Below are 21,209 nucleotides of genomic sequence, written 5' to 3'. Positions count from 1 at the left end.
GGAGAATCCAGGCCCCTATCCCAGCCCTACACCTGCCAGCCACTGGGGAAGGGGGGAATCCCCAAAGCCCCACCTCCCTCACCTATGCCAGCCCCATGGGCTCATGTAGCAGGCAGGCCAGGTAGCAGCAGATGGCCCAGGCCCGCCCCACCTGGCTCTCCATGGTGGGGGGCTGGACCCCATGCAGGAAGCGGAAGCGCAGGGCCTTGTCAGCCAGGCTGGCCAGGCTGAGCACCTGCAGGCAGGCCTCCCCCTGCTGGGCGCTGAGGGCCACGGGGCCGTCCCGCAGGAAGGGGGGCAGCCCTGGCCCTGCCCCCCCCTCTGCGCCCGGCAGGGCAGCACTGCAGCAGAAGGCCAGGAAGCCACTGGGGGCGGCCAGGGCACAGCCCTGCAGGGCATAGAGCTGCCGGCCCCGGCCCTCGAAGCAGAGCTGGGCGCAGTCCAGCACCACCAGCGGGATGCCCCCGACCCGGGACGCCCGCTGCGGCTCGAAGCGCTCCACGTAGCGCGGGCTGCACCGCACCGGCACCTGGGGAGAGGGGGATGGGAGTGTCAGGCCCTGCCCTGGGGGGCGGGGGGCCCTCCGCGCCACCCCCATTCTCATGTGTGGGGAGCAGCCCCTCCAGGCCACAGCCCCTTCCCAGGTGGGGGGACCACACTTCCCCCCCATTTGGGGGGCCTACCTATCCCTCCAGGCAACCCCTGCCCCTTGGGGGGGGGGCCACCCCTCCAAGCCACGCCTCCTCCCCATGCGAGGGGTGGACCAGTCCCTCCACTATTCCCCTGCTCCCCTCTAGGGGGCGCCAGCTCCCATCCGGTCCCAGGGCAGGGACTGAGTAGCTTGGGGGCCGGGAATGAGGTACGGGGCCTTTTCCCTCTGGGGGTGCTGGCCCCGCAGGGGGGCTCACCTGGGCCAGCCGGGTCTCCATGAGCTGGGTCCAGCTGAGCCAGTAGCGGGAGGCAGTGGCCTCGGAGAGCTGGAAGCGAAAGGCCAGATCCTGCAGGAGCAGCCCCAGCCGCAGCCGCACCAGCACCAGGAAGAGCTGGTCCTCGGGGCTCAGGGCGCTTGGGGGGCCCGCTTCGGCCCCCCGCCGCGGCTCCCCCTCAGTCAGGAAGGCCAGGAACGCGGCCAGGCGCTGGGCGCTGCCGAAGCCAGTGTAGAACCGCAGCCACTTGCCGTCGTCCCGGACGCTGGCCAGGCAGAACCGGCCCGGCCCGGCCCGGCCCCCCTGCTCCTTCAGCTTCTGGCCGACGTGCAGCATCGAGCTGCGGCTCCGCTCCAGCTCCTCCCGCAGCCCCCGCGTCCGGCTCTCCAGCTGGTCCCGCTCGCACCGCAGGTTCCGGTTCTCCGCCTCCAGTGCCGCGATCCGCTGGCCCAGCTCCGACGCCAGCGCCCAGCACTCGCTCTCCGACCTCTCCTGCGGCACGCAGAGCCGGAGATGCGGCTGACTCTGGGGTGGGGCTGGGTATCCGGGAACCCCTCGCCCAGCGCTGGGATGCGGCTGACTCTGGGGTGGGGCTGGGTATCCGGGAACCCCTCGCCCAGCGCTGGGATGCGGCTGACTCTGGGGTGGGGCTGGGTATCCGGGAACCCCTCGCCCAGCGCTGGGATGCGGCTGACTCTGGGGTGGGGCACAGGGGCTGGGGGACCCCTTGCCCAGTGCTGGGATGCAGCTGACTCTGGGGTGGGGCTGGGTATCCAGGAACCCCTCGCCCAGCGCTGGGATGCGGCTGACTCTGGGGTGGGGCTGGGTATCCGGGGACACGGCACTGGGACGCAGCCCATCTTGGGTGGGGCACAGGGACTGGGTATCCAGGGGCCCAGCACTGGGATGCAGCTGACTCTGGGGTGGGGCACAGGGGCTGGATTTGGGGGACCCCTTGCCCAGTGCTGGGATGCAGCTGACTCTGGGGTGGGGCTGGGTATACGGGGACCTGTCGCCCAGCACTGGGATGCAGCTGACTCTGGGATGGGGTATGGGAAGGGTGCTCCCCGCAATGATCCCCATGCCCCCTCCTTGCAGCACAGTGCCCCCTAGTGCCTCACCCCTCACCTGCAGCTCCTGGCAGCGCTCCTGGCTGGCAGCCAGGGCCTCCTGTGAGCTCTGCAGCAGCTGGCTCTGCCAATGCACCATCTCCTGCAGCTCCCGCACCATGCGGCCCAGTGCGGCCGGCTCCTGTGGGATGCCGTAGGCCCCATGGTCGTGCTGCACGGCCGGCTGGGTCCCGCCCCGGTGCTGGGCATAGCAGGGGGACGCCCCCGCCATCTCCATCAGCTTGGCTGCCAGAACCAGGTCCCCAATGCCAGACGGGGCTTCCACTGCAGGGACAGGGCGTGGGGTCACTGGGGGAGAGAACGCAGGAGGCCTGGCTCCCAGCTCCCTGCTCTAACCACCAGACCCCACTCCTCTCCCAGAGCCAGGGAGAGAACCCAGGAGTCCTGCCCCTCTGCAGGATGGTACCTTTGTCCTCAGGTGTCTCTCCTGGCAGCCGGCAGCCCGGACGGATTCTCCTTCTTTGGGGCTCCAGCAGGTTCCTCCGGGCGCCTCGCTGAGCTCTGCCGGGCGCCTCATCCCGCACTTCGTGTTCCGGCCCGTAGTGGGCGCCGGAGAGGCTGTACGGGGAGATCTTGGCAAACCAGTAAAGTGCCTGAATCACTATTTGCTGCTAACAGCAGCCTCGTCAGCCGCCCATAGAGCGGCCACGCAGCGGCCTTCGCTTAACGAAGACAGGAGGGGAGCGGGTTCCGGGGTCCTGCTACGAACGTGGAAATCGCTGATACGTGTATTTTAGATAAATAGGAATGGATCTATCAGGGCATCGAGGCACGTTCACGCTAAAACCACGTTTGGTTAAATTAAGGATCAGAAGGAAACCTCTTGCCTGACCTTTAAAAATTGCTCGCTTAGCAAGTGTTCTTTAAGTGACATGTCATCGTATTACTAAGGTGTAAATAAGGGGGGAAAGTTTGTTCGGGGGAGTTTCTTCAGGGACACTCCCTCTGGACGCATCTCAGGGTCCAGACAGAAGTTTGGCCGGCGGAAGCCTGTCACAGCGCCACTCGAGGGCCACACTCAGCTTCGGTAATTATCGAGGGTTGAGGGTGTTTCACTAACCTGTTGTGTAAGTGCCTGAGACTAAGTAAAGTTTAGCTTTAAGTGAAAGCCCTCTTGCGTTGTCCTGTTTGTGCCAGCCATCGATCGGCCGCGTCTCCCCTGACACCACCTTGCACAGAGGAAAAGTTACCAAGAACTTTGGGTTGAAAGAACCCCGGGGACAACGTGGCTGGGTTCATGATACTCCTGGAGAAATTGGGGGCAATGGGGGATAGATTCACCAAGGGCAAGTCATGCCTGACCAACCTGATTGCCTTCTATGCTGAGATAACTGGCTCTGTGGATATGGGGAAAGTGGTGGATGTGATACATCTTGACTTTAACAAAGCTTTTGACACGGTCTCCCACAGTATTCTTGCCAGCAAGTTAAAGAAGTATGGGCTGGATGAATGGACGATAAGGTGGATAGAAACCTGGCTGGATCGTCGGGCTCAACGGGTAGTAATCAAAGGCTCGATGTCTAGTTGGCAGCTGGTATCAAGCAGAGTGCCCCAGGGGGTCAGTTTTGCGGCCGGTTTTGTTCAACATCTTTATTAATGATCTGGATGATGGGATGAATTGCACCCTCAGCAAGTTCGCGGGTAACACTGAGGGGAGAGGTAGATACGCTGGAGGGCAGGGATAGGATACAGAGGGACCTAGACAAATTAGAGGATTGGGCCAAAAGAAATCTGATGAGGTTCAGCGAGGACAAGTGCAGAGTCCTACACTTAGGACAGAAGAATCCCATCCACCGCTACAGACTAGGGACCGAATGGCTTGGCAGCCGTTCTACAGAAAAGGACCTAGGGGTTATAGTGGACGAGAAGCTGGATCTGAGTCAGCAGCATGCCCTTGTTGCCAAGAAGGCCAACGGCATATTGGGCTGTATTAGTAGGAGCATTGCCAGCAGATCGAGGGATGTGATTATTCCCCCTATTCGGCATTGGTGAGGCCACGTCCAGTTTTGGGCCCCCCACTACAGAAGGGATGTGGACAAATTGGAGAGAGTCCAGTGGAGGGCAACAAAAATGATCGGGGGTCTGGGGCATACGACTTATGAGGAGAGGCTGAGGGAACTGGGGTTATTTAGTCTGCAGCAGAGAAGAGCGAGGGGGGATTTGCTTGCAGCCTTCAATTCCCTGACGGGGGGGCTCCAAAGAGGATGGAGCTCGGCTGTTCTCAGTGGTGGCAGATGACAGAACAAGGAGCGATGGTCTCAGGTTGCAGTGGGGGAGGTTTAGGTTGGATATTAGGGAAACCTATTTCACTAGGAGGGTGGTGAAGCACTGGAATGGGTTTCCGAGGGAGGTGGTGGAATCTCCTTCCTTCGAGGTTTTTAAGGCCCGGCTTGACAAAGCCCTGGCTGGGATGATTTAGTTGGGGTTGGTGGTGCTTTGAGCAGGGGGTTGGACTAGAACCTCCTGAGGCCTCTTACAACCCTGATCTTCTGTGATTCAATAGACCAGAGATCCCTGTCCCCGGCTGAGGGCGCTGCTATTCCCCATTCCTCCAGCCCTGAATTTACCCACAATCCCTCCTACCTCTCCCCACCTTCCCGTTGCAGCCATCCCAGCTGGAGCAGGATAACAACCTACTACTGCTGCCAGCTCACGGAGCCAATTCTTCAGGGGCTCCGGGTGGGTGTTAGTGGGCTCTGGTCCAGGGCCTGAGGAACCCAACTTCTGTTGCCTGCCCTGGAACAGGCCTTGGAAAAGGAGCATCCGCTGGGTTTCAGTGCCTCTGGTTCCCTCTCTGTAGGAGGGGATAATGCGCCCCGGCCTCTCCGCCAGGGGGCGTCGGGAGGGTACAATCACGATGAGACGCTCAGGGGCGAGACAGACCAGGACTCCTGGGTTCCACTCCCAGGTCCATTTTCCTGCCCAGTGTGGAGAGGCGACTGTGGGTCGGGAGTGAGGGGCACCGGCCGGGGGGCTGCGGGTCGGGAGTGAGGGGCGCCGGGGGGGGCTGCGGGTCGGGAGTGGGGTCGCTGGAGGGGGGGCTGCGGGTCGGGAGTGAGGGGCGCCAGGGGGGCTGCGGGTCAGGACTGAAGGGCGCCAACGGAGCCGGGGGGGGGGCTGCGGGTCGGGGGGGTCGGGAGTGGGGTCGCCGGGGGGGGCTGCAGGTCGGGAGTGAGGGGCACCAGCCGGGTGAGCTGTGGGTCGGGAGTGGGGGGCACCGGGGGGGCTGCGGGTCGGGAGTGGGGGGCGCCAGCAGAGCCGGGGTGGGGGCTGCGGGTCAGGAGTGAGGGGCACCAGCAGAGCCGGGGGGGGGGCTGCAGGTCGGGAGTGAGGGGCACCGCCAAGGCTGGTACCTGCAGCGCCGGATGGGGGCTGGGCTGCAACATTCTGGCCCCTCAGCCTCGCTCTGGATCGAAGATGGCGGCTGATCTGAGCCTGCCCTATTCGGGCACAGCCGGGGGCGGGCGCATCTGCCAGGGACAAAGATGGCGGCGGCCATGTGTGAAGCCCGGGGTGGAGCTTGGCTTCCGCCAGAAGCTGGATCTTACCGCAGGGAGGGGAGAGAGATGGGACAAAGGGGGCAGGGCTTTTCGCCTGCCAGAGCTGGGGAGAGAACCTGGAGAGCTGGGGAGCCCTGGCTCGCTGCCCCTCCCCCCGCTCTAAGCACTAGCCCCCACTCCCCTCCCAGTCAGGAGAGAACCCAGGAGTCCTGGCTCCCAGCTCTCACTCGCCTGCTCTAACCACTAGACACCACTCCCCTTTGAGACACGGGGCTGGAACCCAGGCGTCCTGGCTGCCGACCCCTCCCCAGCTCTGCCCCTACAGCTGTCAGGAATACTGCCCTGGGCGATTCACGCCCTGCGGAGCTCAGGCCCATGTGGGGCAGAGGCCAGGCATCTGCCAGGGAATCGGGAGCTGCTTGCAGTGTCTGGGGCTTTGTCATTAGCCTCTGTGCAGGGAGTATCCTGACATTGCCTGGCAGGGGGCTGGGAGCCAGGACTCCTGGGTTCTCTTCCCAGCTGTGGGAGGGGAGTGGGGTCTGATGGTTAGAGCAGGGAGGCTGGGAGTTATCCAGACAGCTGTGTCAATGACTCTCTCTGATCCACTCACGCCGTTTACACCACCTTTAGCTTTTTGTGCCTTTGTGGCCAGAATTTGGCGCCAGGCCCCACAAAAGTCCCGGCGGGTTCAACGGGAGCCGACTTTCTCCTGAGTTTTCCCAGAACTGCAGCCGCTCGGGGCTCTATGCAGAACACCCCAAACCCTGCCAATTAGCAACGCCACGGATTTGGCTCTAACAGGTGCGCTGGTGGCAGCTTCTCTTCCAAATGGGAACCCAGGCATCCCGGTGGGAGATGCTGCTCGCCCACTTATTGCTCTAATCACAGGGCTGCCAGCAGCTGAGCAAGCTCGTTAAGGAGGTGTGTTTTCCTCCCAGGTTTCCTGGCTCTGGGCCAGGCGGCCAGGCCTGGCAGCAGGTGATGGGCACGGGAGGGCAGGAATTGTTAGCAAAGCCAGCGATCTTGAGACGGGCTTGGAGCTCAGCAGCATCGCTCGTTTGGATCTTTATGGGGAGTGAGATTGACCCCAGGGAGCTGAGATCAGAAGCCGGCCCTCCCTACCCCCAGTGCAGTCAGGGGTGACTCCGGATTGACCCCGGGGGAGCTGAGATCAGGGGTGACTCCAGATTGACCCCGGGGAAGCTGAGATCAGGGGTGACTCCGGATTTACCCAGGGGGAGCTGAGATCAGGGGTGACTCTGGATTGATACTGGGGAGCCAAGATCAGAACCCGGCCCTCCCTGCCCCCAGTGCAGTCAGGGGTGACTCCGGATTGACCCCGGGGGAGCTGAGATCAGGGGTGACTCTGGATTGACCAGGGGGAGCTGAGATCAGGGGTGACGCCGGATTGACCCCGGGGGAGCTGAGATCAGGGGTGACTCTGGATTGATCCCGGGGAGCTGAGATCAGAACCTGGCCCTCTCTGCCCCCAGTGCAGTGAGGGGTGACTCCGGATCCAGCCCAGAGGTGGGTGGCTCTGTCCCATGGTGGAGGGTGTTTCTCATTCATGTGCCATGGGGTGCTCTGAGCCAGCCTCCCGCAGTTGCTGTGTAGGCGGTTCCCAGCCCCAGGGCTCAGGGCGCTGGCGCGATGGCTTAGACCCAGGGGATCCCCGCATCACTGCGACAGCTGCTGAGCCAGCCAGGTGCTGCCTCCCGCCCTAGGGCAGGTAAGAGAGGGGGCTCCCTCTGCGGGGGGTTCTCCCTGCACACACAGCCCAGCTGGGGATGGAGGGCTGGGGGCCTGGCCTGCGGGGGCCCCCGACAGCTCTGTGCTGGCTCCCTCCTTTGCTCCGAGCAGCTCGTCTCTGGTTCTTCCTTTGCCCACGGGCCCCTTGCCTGGGGCAGCCCCGGTGCCAGCTAGCAGCGGCAGGGCAGAGCCAACCAGGGGGAGTGCGGCCGGGGGATGACAAAATGTACACGGGTGGGGATGGAAAGAAGTTGTGTGGGAGGGTGGAGAGGGTGTGGGGTTGGAGAGGTTCCCATGGGGTGGGTAGAGGAATGGGAGGGTGGAGGGGGTGTGGAGTTGGAGGGCTTCCTGTGGGGCTGGGTAGAGGAGTGGGGGGGGTTGGGTGGAGGGGTTCCCGTGGGGCTGGGTAGAGGAGTGGAGGGTGTGGTGGAGTGGTTCCCGTGGGGCTCGGTAGAGGAGTAGGGGGTGTGATGGAGGGGTTCCCGTGGGCCTGGGTAGAGGAGTAGGGGGGTTGGGTGGAGGGGTTTCCGTGGGGCTGGGTAGAGGAGTGGGGGGGTTGGGTGGAGGGGTTTCCGTGGGGCTGGGTAGAGGAGTGGGGGGGTTGGGTGGAGGGGTTTCCGTGGGGCTGGGTAGAGGAGTGGGGGGGTTGGGTGGAGGAGTGGGAGGGTTGGGTGGAGGGGTTTCCGTGGGGCTGGGTAGAGGAGTGGCGGTGTGGTGGAGAGGTTCCCGTGGGGCTGGGTAGAGGAGTAGGGGGTGTGGTGGAGGGGTTCCCATGGGGCTTGGAAGGGGAGTGGGGGGTGGGGTGGAGGGGTTTCCGTGGGGCTGGGTAGAGGAGTGGAGGGGTTTCTGTGGGGCTGGTAGAGAAGTGGGGGGGTTGGGTAGAGGAGGGAGGATGGAAGGGGTGTGGGGGTGGAGGGGTTCCCCTGGGGGCCGCCCCACACATCAGGCTCAGGCTGCAGCTGAGGACACGTGGCTCCTGGCTCTGCTTGTGGCCAGCTGCGTGACTCTGGCCACGTCCCTGATCTCATGGGGCCTCAGTTTCCCCATCTTTACAATCTTTCAGCCTGCGAGCTGCACAGGGCAGCACGGTTTCCCTGCGTGTGGGCAGCGCTTGGCCAAATGTGGCCTCGCTCTCGGCCCCTGGGCAGCCGTGGGGTCCCACCCTCCATTAGGGTACTGACAAGAGCCTCTAAGATGCATAAGAATAACGTGAACAATCGGAGGCGAAGAAACGAACCCAGGCACCGTGATTTCTCCTGGCGTTTCCCCGTCTCTCAGACACAGCTCACTGGGGACACCACGTTTTCAATTACCCCCGGGGCTAGAACAGCAGTAAATAGACTCAGCTTGTTTACTTTGATAGCTGCAGTTGCATTCAAATTGCATAAGACTTTTCACAAGCTGGGACCAGGGAGCTCTGCCCGATCTCCAACGCTACAATAATACTGATAATCGTTCAGAACATCTGTCTGTTTATATTGCAACATTAAAATACATGCACACGTGCACATACGATGTTATGAGGGAGGGCCTTGATGGTTACCATGAATCATGATAAAGCTGAAAGGTGTAATCTGTTGGGTTACCTAGAAGGAGCAATTAAGCTGATGGTATGTAATGAGAGTGGGAAATGACAGAAGCCACCACCCAAGGCATGGAGCCAAAAGGCAAGGCCTGTGCAAAAACAACAAAAAGCTAACCCAGGGAGATGAAGAGGGGTTTACCCAGGGAGATGAAGAGGGGTTTTCCCAGGATGCTGGAACTAGGGTAGAGGACATTTGGTTTCTACTCCTGCCTCTGCACCTAGGCAGCTCCAAGTCACATTGATCGCTCTAGGCCTCCTCTTCAACATGAGGATAACGTTCCTGACCCCATCTGTTTACACATCATGGGGGTGGCTTAGCCAGAGACACAGTGGCCTTGGAAGAAATCAGTGAGACAAAGCTGTTTGGGGCACAGGACTGTCTAAATGCAGGCCTGGATTTCTGAACAAGGAACCGCCCTGCTGCTGCTTGATCCTAGTGCATTGAGGGAACTAGGCCTTTGCATCCATTCTTGGTCACCCCAGATCACACAGGACTCCTACCAGCCATTTCTCCTCCAAGCGATCGGACATTGACGGACTGCACCAGCTGAATTGGGCAGCAACATTATGCATCAGTCAGTAGCGTTGGGCGGTGGAAGAGGATGAGCCATCGTCAGTTATTCATCCCACTGTCCCTCCGTGGCTGGATTCCAGCCTTGCCACAGACCTGGGCATGAAACAGCAGCTGGGCAAAACTTTCCAGACGTAAGTTTTCAGTTGCTGGGGGTGGCTCCAGGCGTTGGGTGACCAAGACCTTGCACGAACTTGTGGTGATTTTGACGCATTTTTTTGGGTTGGGGGAAAAGCGATTTGCGAAAAATCCAATGGTTTGATTTTTAGGGGCAGGGGATTCATGCTGCTCTGCCGCTAGGAACTTCCACCCTTTTTATTTGATCTTTTAAAAGGCAAAAGTGTATTTAAAACCCTGCTTGCCACTGGCCCAACACGAAAATGTCTGATTTGCCAAAAACTCTAAAACAGAATAAAAAAAATCCATGTTTTGCCCCATGTGTAGGTTCATCAATTCTAAAGCCAGAGGGGACCCTAGTCTGCCCTCCTGTCTAGCACTGGCCAGAGAACGGCCCCGCAATAACTGAGCAGATCTGTTACAAAACCAGCCGATCTTCATTTAAAAATGGGTGAATTGTCCCCCTGGTTTGTTACTCTGACTGTTCCAAACGTAGTCCTCGTTTCCAGGCTGAATGCGTCTTGCTTCGACTTCCCACCATCAGATGGTGTTTAACCTTCTTTTACTAGACTGAAGAGCCCGTTATGAAATCATTGTTCTCCATGGATAGACTGGGATCAAGTCACCCCGAGCCTCCTCATCAAGCTAAATAGACTGAGTCCCAGAGTCGCTCACTCTCAGGTGGGTTTTCTCACTCTTGAACCATTCTCCTGGCTCTTCTCTGGCCCCTCTCTGATTGATCGCTGTCCTTCCTGAACGGCGCACACCAGAGCTAGACACAGGCTCCCAGCAGCGGTCGCACCAAATCTAGAGGTCAAACAGCCTCTGCTCCATCTTAAGATTCCCCTGTTGACATGCCCCAGGCTCGCACAGGGAGCTCACGTTCAGCCGTATACCCGCCACGTCCTCCCAGGTTTCTGCAGGGTCCCGGCTTCCCACGAGAGAGTCCCCCGGCCTGGAAGCACGGCCAGAGTCCTTTATTCCCAGGTGGCTACGGTGATGTTTAGCCATGGATTTGTGACCTTTCTCTATCGGAAACCTCCTGCACATCCGAGGTTCGTACGTCTCCCCGACAAGCAACTAAGGCCGTCCTCCTCCCCTCGACTTCACACAGAACCGTGGGTCAAGTTCGGGCGCTTTGCCCTTGTCTCCCTGGCCAGGTCAGAGCGGCTCTAAAAGAATCTGTAGCTGCACGCCAGGCCCAGGTGGGACGCTCTATACTAAAGACACCACATCTATACTAAAGACAAGACATTGGCAGGACAGGGCTTCATCTGGGGCTGGGTCCCCCAAGCCCCAACCTTCCAGCCTCCCCGCCTCCAGGTGAGTTTCACATCAACACAGAGCGACCTGCGTGTTCCACATCAGTCCTACAAGAACAAGCCACTCCACCCCTGGGCGAGGCGGAGGGAACAAGCAATTCATGACAGTCTTCATGTTGGGGACGGCAGACAGGAAGAGCTCGGGGCACCACAGCGAGAGGCGTGGGAATGTCCTAGATTATGGCTGCTGCAAATTGAAAAGCCATCGACACCCGGCCACGTGAGGCTGGAAGGGGCCTTGAGGGGGCGTCCGGCCCAGCCCCCTGCGCCGAGGCAGGACCAAATCCACCTAGATCGTCCCTGGCAAGGGTTTGTCCGATGTGGTCTTGCAAATGCCCATGGACGGGGAGCCCACAGCTGTTCTGGGGAGCCGGGTCCATAGTTGAATTCTCCTCCCCATTCGAACATTTCCCCTGATCGCTCACCGGGATCTCCGTCACCAGAAACTCAGCGATCGATCCCCAGCCTCCTTAGACCAGCCTGGTACGCCTCTCTAGGCCGCTATCAGGCCCCCTCAGCCAGCTCGTCTCTGGCTGGACCAGGCCCGGTTCTTCCACCTTTTCCCCATTGGCTGGGTTTTCTAATCCTCCCACTCATTTGGCTCCTCTCCTCTAGACTCTTTCCAAATGTGGCCAAATCTCTCTGAAAGTGCAGCACCCCAGAATGGAGCTTCCCCCCTACCCGGACAAGCAAGCCCCTCCTGTGGCTCACACTCGACCCTCCTGTGCACAGGGCACAAGTGATCCGGTTTGTGATCCACTAGACACCCCTCCATGTGCTGTTTTGCGGCACCCCTGCCTAGCCAGCTATTCCCACCCCACTGGGCCACTGATTTTTCCCTTCCCAGCGCCGTTCTCTGCGCTGGTCTGTTGCGAAGGCCTTCTTGCTGATTTCAGCCCCATTCGCCAATTTCTCAGACCCCGCCCAGTGTGGGCCCATCCGCAGGTATCCCAGGTAGGGCGGGAAGGAGTAGGGTTTGAAGTGCTCAGGGTCGATTTCTCAACCAACCGCAGACTATGGCCGTAACCCTGGAAACTCAGTGAGAGGCCGAGTCAGGAAACCGCTGCTCGTGCACAATCAGACTTTCGCTGGGTCTCTTCCTGCGGGTGCTGGGGCCCGTTCGGGTTTTAAGGAGGAGCGAGCGTTAACTCTCGGACTCTTGGTGTCTGTCCTCACTGGATAATTAGTGACTAATTGACTGATTTCCCCCTCCCCTCTTCCGCCACCCTAGTTCTGCACCGCTGTGAACATGGAAATCGGCAAATCTCAAGAAAGTGTTAAAGTGAAGGCCAGGTTTGTGATCCGAATCCGCTGGCACGGGGCCTGGCGCTGAGCATTGGCTCCAGTCTGGCAGCCAGTGCAGGCAGCCCTGGGGGGACGGGCGGCCGTGGGGAACAGAGCCATGTTAAGGAAAAGTTAGCACATGTGACTCCATTTTGGTTTGGGGCCCACCATTGTTTAAATGCCAGCACATCATACACCAGGAGGAGTAATCCTTAGATACTGAATCCCTGTGAAAATCCTCCTCCTTGTCTCCAGCCTGCCTTGATTCCCAGTATCTGGTTTTTGTCAGTCTCTACTCCCTGTCTCTTGGCCTTGATGTGAGGCCTCCCATCCTGATAATAAAAGTTACTGATGCATGGCTTTAGAACCATGCTGTGTAATTAACACACTGGTATAGCATGAGGAATGCACCAAGCAGGGATAGGTGGTAGATAAGACAAGGGTTTGTTTATTGGCTAAGGTTTCCGATGCAGGAAGGCAACATGCTTTGCTAAAAAGTATATAACCTTTGTATAATTTGTATTCAGGGTCCCCTCCTGGCTAGCAGGGGGACACCACGCTCGAGCGTAATAAACTTAGTGTCTTTTGGGAACTCTGCAGTTGTGGACTTTATTTCTGTGCCTCAGCCTAGATTCGAACTGTGCGTGACCTACCAGGTATAATTCACAGCACTTGTGTGCGTGTCCTACAAGGTGTAATTCGTAACAGCCAGGATCCCTACACAGGAGAGTCAACCCGGCTTGTGGCCTGAGGCTGGAGCAGCCTCATGAATCGCTGGGTGGCCCGGCCACCACTGCGGGGGAGGGTGTCATGTGACGCACGCCATGGACATGACTCAAATGCACACACAGAGCAGGGCCCAGCCCCTCCAGCAGGGGGCAACACACACAGAGAGCAGGGAATGAGGGGTAACTCTGAGGGCTCCTGCCGTGTCTAATGACCCTCATGCCTCCCCCATTGCCAGCCCCAGGATGTTCAAGGAATATTTCCAGTACAAGGGGATCAGCTTCCCCAGGCTGATCTACTCGGAGCAAGGGCTGCGGGAGGTGGAGAACGAATTCCAAGTCCGGGATGATGACGTCTTTAACGTCACCTACCAGAAATCAGGTACCGTGGGGCCCTGGAGCCAGGGCTAGAGCTCTGGGAGTGGGGTCGAGTGGTTAGAGCAGGGGGGCTGGGAGCCAGGACTCCTGGGTTCTCTCCTCGCTCTGGGTGGGGGCTAGGGATTCTGAGGACCGCACAGCACTGGGGGGAGGGGGTGGTTCCCCATTGTCCATAGCAACGCTCACCACAGGCTGTCGCCATAGGGACCGTCTGGATGCTGGAGATCCTAAGCCTCATCCACAGCAATGGGGACCCCAGCTGGTGCCGCACGGTCCCTAACTGGGACCGGGGGCCCTGGTATGAGACTGTCTTGGGCCTCCAGAAGGCACGGAGCAACCAGGCACCCCGGCTCATCAGCTCCCACCTGCCCGTCCAGCTCTTCGCCAAGTCCTTCTTCCAGTCCAAGGCCAAGGTGCGGGAGCTGGCTCTGGGGCCGGGGCGGGGTGGTGGTGGGGGGGATGTAAGGCAGAGTCTTGGCTCTGGGGTAAAATAAAATTCAGTTTCTAGATCCTGTGGGTGGGGAGAAAAGCCCCCAAAATACAACTCTGCCAAGGTTTGCAGAGAGCCTGAGCCCATTGATCTCCCCCAGCACCTTTCCCAGCATGCACCCAGGGGCCAGTCCCCCAGCCCCTCCTGCAGCATGTACCCCAGGGGCCCAGTCCTCCACCGCAGCCTCTCTTCCAGCATGCACTCCTGGGGCCCAGCCCCTCCCCCAGTATGCACCCCAGGGACCCAAGCCCCCCAGCCCCTTTCCCAGCATGCACCCAGGGGCCCAGTCCCCTCCTGCAGCATGTATCCCGGGGCCCAGCCCCAGCCCTTCCCCCAGCATGCACCCAAGGGCCCAGTCCCGCCCCCACTCACCCCGTGTCCCCCCCAGGTGCTGTACACATTGCGGAACCCCAAGGACGTCTTCGTCTCCCTCTACCACTTCGCCCAGATCTTCCGCCCCTACAAGGAGCCGGGGCAGCTGGACCAGTTCCTGGAGCAATTCCTGGAGGGAAACGGTGAGTGCCATGCGGTGGGCGGGAGGCTGCCCCCCCCACCCGAGATGCCCCCCATGACCGCCTCCTTTGCACTTTCAGTGCCCTTCGGCTCCTGGTTCGACCACGTCAAGGGCTGGATGGGCCTGCGGGACCATGAGAACTTCTTCTGGATCACCTACGAGGAGCTGCAGCAGGTGGGGGAGGGGGCCCTGGGATGGGGGGAGGCGCGGATCCCAGCAGAGGGGCGGGGAGATGGGGGAGGCACGGGGTTGGGGCTGGAGTAGCTCCAGGTGGAGAGGATCTGAGGGGGGATCCCTGAGGGCAGAGGGTTGGGGGCTGGGCTCGCCCAGGCAGGGGGAGATAGAGCTCACTGTTACCCCTCCTGCAGTTACCCCACCCCACCAGCTGGGGGCGCTGTCGCCCCCTTCCCCACCACCCTGTAACCATGGACATGGGGGGCCTGTGGGTCAGCTCCCCCTGGAGCAGAAATCAGGGGCTCTAGGTCGGGCCTTAGCTAAGCCACGGTGCCCCCAGCCCCGGACGCAAGGCGACAGGACAGACACCTCCTTGGCCAGGCAGCGGGCTGAGCCATGCCCCCCGACTGAGCCTGGTGGGGCTGGGAGACGGGGGAGGGACCTGGGAGCTGATGCCGGCAGAAGGGTCACAAAATGCAGTAGTGACACAGGACCCCGCCCCCCGCAAGAGTGTGAGGGACCAAACCCAGGCACTGCCCCACGTGGGGTCCTGCTTCCTTGTGCCGCCCAGACACGGAGTCACCGAGATCGGGGCCCTGTCGCGCCAGGCACTGTCTCGGAGAGCTCCAAGTGTAAATCAACAGAGGGTGAGAGGGTAAACTGAGGCACAGCAGAAGGCCCGTGACTTGTCCAGGGTCACCCAGCGGTTCAGTGACAGAGCTGAGCCGAGAGCCCAAGAGTCCCCCAGTCCATCTCCAGCCTCCTCCATCCCAGCCAGGACTCCAGGGACCCATCTCCGAACTGAGCCAGGGGCTCCCGTCCCCGCTTCTGTCTCCCCCAGGGCCGGCCCGAGGCAGGGTGGGGAGTCCCCCTGAGTTAGAGCCGCCCCGTTCTGAGGTTCTCCAGCGCGGTCCGAGGCCTCCCTGCCTCAGTTTCCCCAAGCCCAGTGTGCCCCTGAGGGAGGCCTTGACACTGACCCCCTCCCCTCCTGCCCGCAGGACCTGCGGGGCAGCGTGGAGCGGATCTGCCAGTTCCTGGGCAAGCCGCTGGAGGCGCGGGCGCTGGACGGGGTGGTGGAGAACGCCTCCTTCCAGGCCATGAAGCAGAACAAGATGTGCAACTTCAGCCTGGCCCCTGGGTTCCTCCTGGACCAGACCCAGAGCTCGTTCCTGCGGAAAGGTGGGGCTGGGCGGGGGGGCTATGGGAGGCGAACGAGGCCCCATAAGCTGAGTCCTGGACGAGAAGAGACGTAGACCCTGGCTCAGCTCAGAATGACGGGGCTGCGGGTCGGGATTGAGGGGCACCAGCAGAGCTGGGGGGAGCCCAGGTCCAGGCTAGTAGGGGGCTGTGGGTCGGGAGTGAGGGGCACCGGCGGAGCTTGGGGGGAGCCCAGAGCCGGGCTAGCAGGGGCTGTGGGTCGGGAGTGAGGGGCACAGGCAGAGCTTGGGGGGGAGCCCAGGGCTGGGGTAGTTGGGGGGTGATGTGGTGGCCACTCCCATAATGCTCTCTGCTCTCTCTCTGTCACAGGGATTGCCGGGGACTGGAAGAACCAGCTCACCAAGGCCCAGAGCGAGAATTTCGACCGGATTTACCGGGAGCAGATGCAGGGGCTGGATCTGCGCTTCCCCTGGGACGAGCCGAGCCCCCAGCCCTCCCCACTCTCCACCAACTGCTCAGGCCCCTCACCGGGCGGCAGCTAAGAAAGGAGGGAGTGCGGTGCACTGGTTAGAGCAGCAGGGCTGGGAGCCAGGACTCCTGGGTTTCAGGTTTAACAATTGAAAACAGGACTCCCAAGGGCAGGGATGGGGGTGTCCTTGGGCAGTGGGGTGCAGGTTGAGTGCTGGGGGTCAGGTGTCCAGGAGGGGTAGGATGGGCCCAGGACTCTGTGTTCCCAGTGGCTCCCTGTGGGGCAGGTGGATCTCAGCAGCTGCGCTAACCACTAGACCCCACTCCCTGCACCCTGTGAGGCCATGTTAGTGGCCCCTCTGGGAGGTCTCTTGGGAGAGGATGGAGCTCCCCCCCGCCCCCGGCAGGATCCCAGCCCCATTCAGCCCCCACAAGGTGCAGAGGGAGTGGGAGGGGGCTAGTTCAGTGTGTGTGTGTGTGGGGGGGGGTGTCAAGGGTCCCCCAGGATCTGGCCTCCTCTTAACCTGAGATCTGTAGTAAACACAGAACAATAAAACTCATTTCTCGCTGGGTACCTAATGTGGCCACTCGGGGGGGGAGGGGGGTTGGTTGTCTGGGGATCCCTCACCCAGTGCTGGGCCAGGGCCCTCTGGGGTGGGGGGTGGGTATACAGGGACGCCTTGCAGCCCCTCGGGGGTGGGGCATGGGACTGGTTATCTGAGGACCCCTCGCTTGGTCACACTCAGGGCAGGTCCGGCCCTCTCTCGGCGATGGGCTCAGGCTCTCAGCACGCTCAGGCAGGGTCTGTCTCCCTCCAGTCACATTTCCAGACTTTTCTTTGCAGCGTGAGGCCTAGAAACGCCCTGTTCCTTCTGCCTGGCACCTAGCACCATGCCCAGGCTGGCTTTCACTCCCCCCACTCCAGCAGCTGAAAGCAGAACCCGAGTCGTGGCCCCATCACTTTTATTGTCGCGGGTCGCTGGACAGAACTGTCAACAGCCAGTCCTAGCACGTCTCCATCCGTGCACAGGGGGCACGACTGTATCCCCCCCGCCAGCAACCCCCCCCCGGGCCATACAGTGCCCCTGTCTGACACCCACCCCCCCACAGACTGCGCCACCCTGACCCAGAGGGTCCCGACCGCAGAAACCCAGCGGCTCTGAGTCCAGTGTGAACCCCAGGGTCCCTGCAGGAAGCCAGCTGCATGCTGGGAGGTCCTGGCACCCCAATACCCCTGGGAGCTGAGATGCAGAGCACCCCTCCCCCGTCTCAATGGGAACCAATTTCCCATCCCTCAGAGATCACAGCAGGGTCAGGCAGTGGGGCAGGGACGGGTGGGGCTCTTAGACCCACAGTTCTACATCCTGACATCCCCCCCCCCCAAAAAAATGGCATGATCCAGCTAGGGAAACCCCTTCCCCCTGTCCCAGAACATGGCATGACCCATCTAGGGACACCCCTTCCCCCCCATCCCAGAACATGGCATGACCCATCTAGGGGTACCCCTTTCCCTCATCCCAGAACATGGTGTGATTTCCCCCCCCGCCGCATCAGACCCATAGGCCCATCTAGCCCAGCATCTAACCCTAGAGGGGACGGGCCTCATGCCCTGTCCCGCCCCCACCCAAGGCCAGGGTGTCCCTGCCCTGGGGCCAGCGCCCCCTAGAAGGAAGGGGCCCCGGGTGCCATTCCCCACTTTGTCCTTCCACCTCCAGTGCAGGCTGGACTGCTCCTCAGTTCACCCTTCCCTGGGCCGCTATTCACGAGCCCCCCCCACTGCCCCTCCTCCTCGTCTCACCCTCTCACAGGGTCTGTTCCCTTTGACCCCCCCAGCCCTCTCCTCTGCTGCCCCACCCCCCAATATATCTCCATGCACCCCCTCCCCCCAAACTCCCAGGTGTATATTTCAAGGACTGGTTCAGGAGGTTGGTGGGGGGCCTTGGACCCCTTCCCTGCAACTCTGATCCAGGGGTCCCCCCCACCAGGCCCCAGGGAATTCCCCCCTCTGACCCCCCCAAATCCAGCCTCTTGGGCTTGTCATGAGCCCTCCCCAGAGCCGCCGGCCCCGCCCCCTTCCTCCTCCTCCTCCTCCTCCTCCGGGGGGCAGAAGGCCGAGTGGTCCTGGCTGTCGAAGCAGGAGCTGCTGAGGAAGGCCGCGGGGAGGGTGCTGGCCAGGGGCTCGGGCCGGTGCCCGCGCTGGTGCCGCAGGAGGCTGTAGGCGCGGGAGAAGAACTTGTGGCAGACTCCGCACTGGTGGGGCTTGTCCCCCTGGTGGACCTGCCGGTGGCGGGCCAGGTCGGCCAGCCGCTTGAACTCCTTCTGGCAGAGCACGCACTGGAAGGGCCGGGCGCCCGTGTGGGTGACCTGGTGCTGCTTGAGGTGGGAGAGGCGCCGGAAGCGTTTGCCACACTGGCCGCAGGAGTAGGGCAGCTCGCCCGTGTGGATCAGGAAGTGGGTGGCCAGGTCGTACTTGCTCTTGAAGGCTTTCCCGCAGACGCTGCACTCGGAGCCCTTGGGGGGCTGCTCCGGCCCTGGGGCGGCTGCCCCGTGCGCCCGCCGGTGGCTGGCCAGCTCGCCCGCCTTGCGGAAGCGCTGGCGGCAGAGCGGGCAGGCGAAGGGCAGCCCCGCCCCGGGGCCGTGGCTCCGGCTGTGCTGCTTGAGGTAGGAGGAGAGGCGGAAGGCCATGCCGCAGTCGGGGCAGGCAAAGGGCTTCTCGCCCGTGTGCACCCGGCGGTGGCGCGACAGGGACCAGGGCCGGGCGAAGAATTTGTGGCACACGCTGCACTGGTGCCGCTGGGCGCCGCCCGGCCCGGCCTGGCCCCGGGTCTTGAAGCACTTGTGCGCCTTCAGCTCGCCCTTGGTCGCGAAGGCCTCCTGGCAGGCCAGGCAGAGCAACGTCCAGTCCTCCTGCAGCAGCACCTGCTTCTCCTCGGCTGCCTCGCCCGGGGGCCCGGCCTGCGGGCGCACGGCCAGCTCCGGGAGGCGCTGGCGGGCGTGGGTGCGCTGGTGGCGGGCCAGGTGGGCCGGGCGGCGGAAGGCCTTGCGGCACACCGGGCACTGGAACGGCCTCTGCCCGCAGTGGGTCAGGCCGTGCCGCGCCAGGTAATAGGGGAATTTGAACTGCTTCCCGCACACCCGGCACTGGTGCCCATGCTTGGCGCCAGCGCGGCACCGGTGGGATTCGCCGCCGGCCGGGCTCTGGGCAGGCGGGTCGCGGGGACGGCACCGGTGCTGCCGGAGGCCGTGGGCCTGGGCGAAGCGGCGCTGGCACGAGCCGCACTGGTGGGGCAGCCGGCGTGGGGGCCTGCCGGGCAGCTCCTCCTGGGGGGAGTCAGGGGTGGGAGAGGACTCGGGCAGCTCAGTCTCCATTGTGGGGAGCCCTGGATGGGAAGGAAAACATGGGGGGTGGGTCAGGCAGGGAACGGGAATGATGGGAAATGTCCCCCAACCTGGCACTGCTGGGGCATCGGGGCTGGCACTGACGCCAGGGAGCACCCCCTACTGACCCCTTGCACTGCCCCCCGCAGCATGGTGCCCCCTGGTGACCCCCGAATCACCCTCCGCAGCCCAGTGCGGCCTACTGACCCCTTGCACTGCCCCCTGCAGCACGGTGCCCCCTGGTGACCCCCGAATCACCCTCCGCAGCCCAGCGCCCCCTACTGACCCCTTGCACTGACTCCCACAGCACAGCGCCCTCGCTGACCTCCCCACCCAGCTCCCCACAGCACAGCGCCCCCGCTGACCCCCTGCACTGACACCCACAGCACAGCGCCCTTGCTGACCTCCCCACCCAGCTCCCCACAGCACAGCGCCCCCGCTGACCCCCTGCACTGACACCCACAGCACAGTGCCCCCACTGACCCCCCCACCCAGCTCCCCACAGCACAGCGCCCCCGCTGACCCCCTGCACTGACACCCACAGCACAGCGCCCTCGCTGACCTCCCCACCCAGCTCCCCACAGCACAGCACCCCTGCTGACCCCCTGCACTGACACCCACAGCACAGCGCCCCTGCTGACCCCCTGCACTGACACCCGCAGCACGGTGCCCCCTGCTGACCCCCTGAATCACCCCCCGCAGCTGCCCCCTACTGACCCCCTGCACTGACCCCCCCCCCCCAGCTCCCCACAGCACAGCGCCCCCGCTGTCCCCCTGCCCCCGCCCGGCAGCCCAGCGCCCCCTAGCGCCGCCCTGCATCGGGAATGGGGGGGGCAGACTGGCCCCTAGCCCCGCCCCGTCAGTGTCACTAGTACCCGGCTCACTCCCTACCCACCTCTCTAAGGGTTAACCTGCCCCCCACCCCAAGCTCTCTGCAAACCGGCTGCCCCTCCCATGCGGGGAGGGGGGGGGGGCTGCACTTCCAGTCCCTCCCCCCCCATGCAGCATCCCCGGGCCAGGCCCCCACCCCGCTAGGGCTCGCCCGGCTGTTACCTCTGCTGCCAGCTGCAGGCTCCGTGCAGGGGGGGGGGGGGCGGGCGCAGGGGGGCGATGAGTGTCTGTGTCGCAGCCAATCTCGTCCCCCTCAGAAACGCACACTGGTGCTCGCACACTCTAGTGCCAATGCAGAGCCAGCAGCCAGAGACCAGGACGCCTGGGTTCTATCCCCAGCTCTGGGAGGGGAGTGGGGGCTAGTGGGTAGAGCAGGGGGGGCTGGGAACCAGGACACCTGGGTCTGTCCCCAGCTCTGGGAGGGAAGTGGGGGTCTGGTAACTTGCAAGAGAAATACGAAAGGCAGGGGGCTTGAAGACATTGTGTTGAAAAAGGGCCCTTGGGCTCTGTGATTTTGTGTCTGGGCAGCGCCTGGCGCGACGGGTCCCAATCTCAGCTTGATCCTCTATGCGCCACTACAAACCACCTAATGAACAGTAGCTGGTTTCCAAAGGCAGCCTGGGGAATTTAAATCCAACTGCAAAATCTGTCCCCGTGAATTAAGCCCTAGAAACGTTTCAGTTACTAACAGCTTCCTGATCCTATTGACAATGAAGCCACCCGGTCCCGAGCTCAGTTGGTTCAGTGATTCAGTCTCCGCCCTGTTAATATTCTGCACCTTATTTCTAGCCTGAATGTATCTCCCTTTGCCACCCGGCCACTCTGTCTTTTGCTGCTCAGTGAAAGCCA

At 62.2% G+C, this 21,209-nt stretch overlaps 3 protein-coding genes across 4 annotated transcripts; 1 reads left to right on the top strand and 2 right to left on the bottom strand.

Moving 5' to 3' along the window:
- Window positions 1–82: 82 nt before the first annotated feature.
- Window positions 83–5,508, bottom strand: LOC141976863 (uncharacterized). The gene is made up of 5 exons (XM_074938029.1): window positions 5,410–5,508; window positions 2,463–2,628; window positions 2,055–2,320; window positions 909–1,418; window positions 83–529 (listed from the first exon to the last, which is right to left on the bottom strand). The coding sequence occupies exons 1-5, from the start codon at window positions 5,440–5,442 to the stop codon at window positions 83–85; spliced, it is 1,422 nt and encodes a 473-aa protein (XP_074794130.1). The 5' UTR covers window positions 5,443–5,508.
- On the top strand, window positions 4,990–16,462 carry LOC141976218 (sulfotransferase 2B1-like). Of its 2 annotated transcripts, none has more exons than XM_074937050.1 (7): window positions 4,990–4,997; window positions 13,149–13,291; window positions 13,492–13,700; window positions 14,166–14,292; window positions 14,371–14,465; window positions 15,464–15,644; window positions 15,993–16,462. In XM_074937050.1, the coding sequence occupies exons 2-7, from the start codon at window positions 13,156–13,158 to the stop codon at window positions 16,163–16,165; spliced, it is 921 nt and encodes a 306-aa protein (XP_074793151.1). In that variant the 5' UTR covers window positions 4,990–4,997; window positions 13,149–13,155; the 3' UTR covers window positions 16,166–16,462. The 2 variants fall into 2 exon arrangements, with proteins under 2 accessions (XP_074793151.1, XP_074793150.1); XM_074937049.1 differs by lacking the exon at window positions 4,990–4,997 and adding an exon at window positions 12,037–12,193.
- A 1,664-nt stretch (window positions 16,463–18,126) lies between these two features.
- Window positions 18,127–19,460, bottom strand: ZNF579 (zinc finger protein 579). Its single transcript, XM_074938028.1, has one exon. The coding sequence runs from the start codon at window positions 19,458–19,460 to the stop codon at window positions 18,129–18,131; it is 1,332 nt and encodes a 443-aa protein (XP_074794129.1). The 3' UTR covers window positions 18,127–18,128.
- Window positions 19,461–21,209: the final 1,749 nt, after the last annotated feature.

Source organism: Natator depressus, chromosome 23 (genome assembly GCF_965152275.1).
Source record: "Natator depressus isolate rNatDep1 chromosome 23, rNatDep2.hap1, whole genome shotgun sequence".
Lineage (NCBI taxonomy): Eukaryota > Metazoa > Chordata > Testudines > Cheloniidae > Natator > Natator depressus.
The sequence above is the reverse complement of the archived record's forward strand: the minus strand, read 5'-3'. Positions and strand labels throughout refer to the sequence as shown.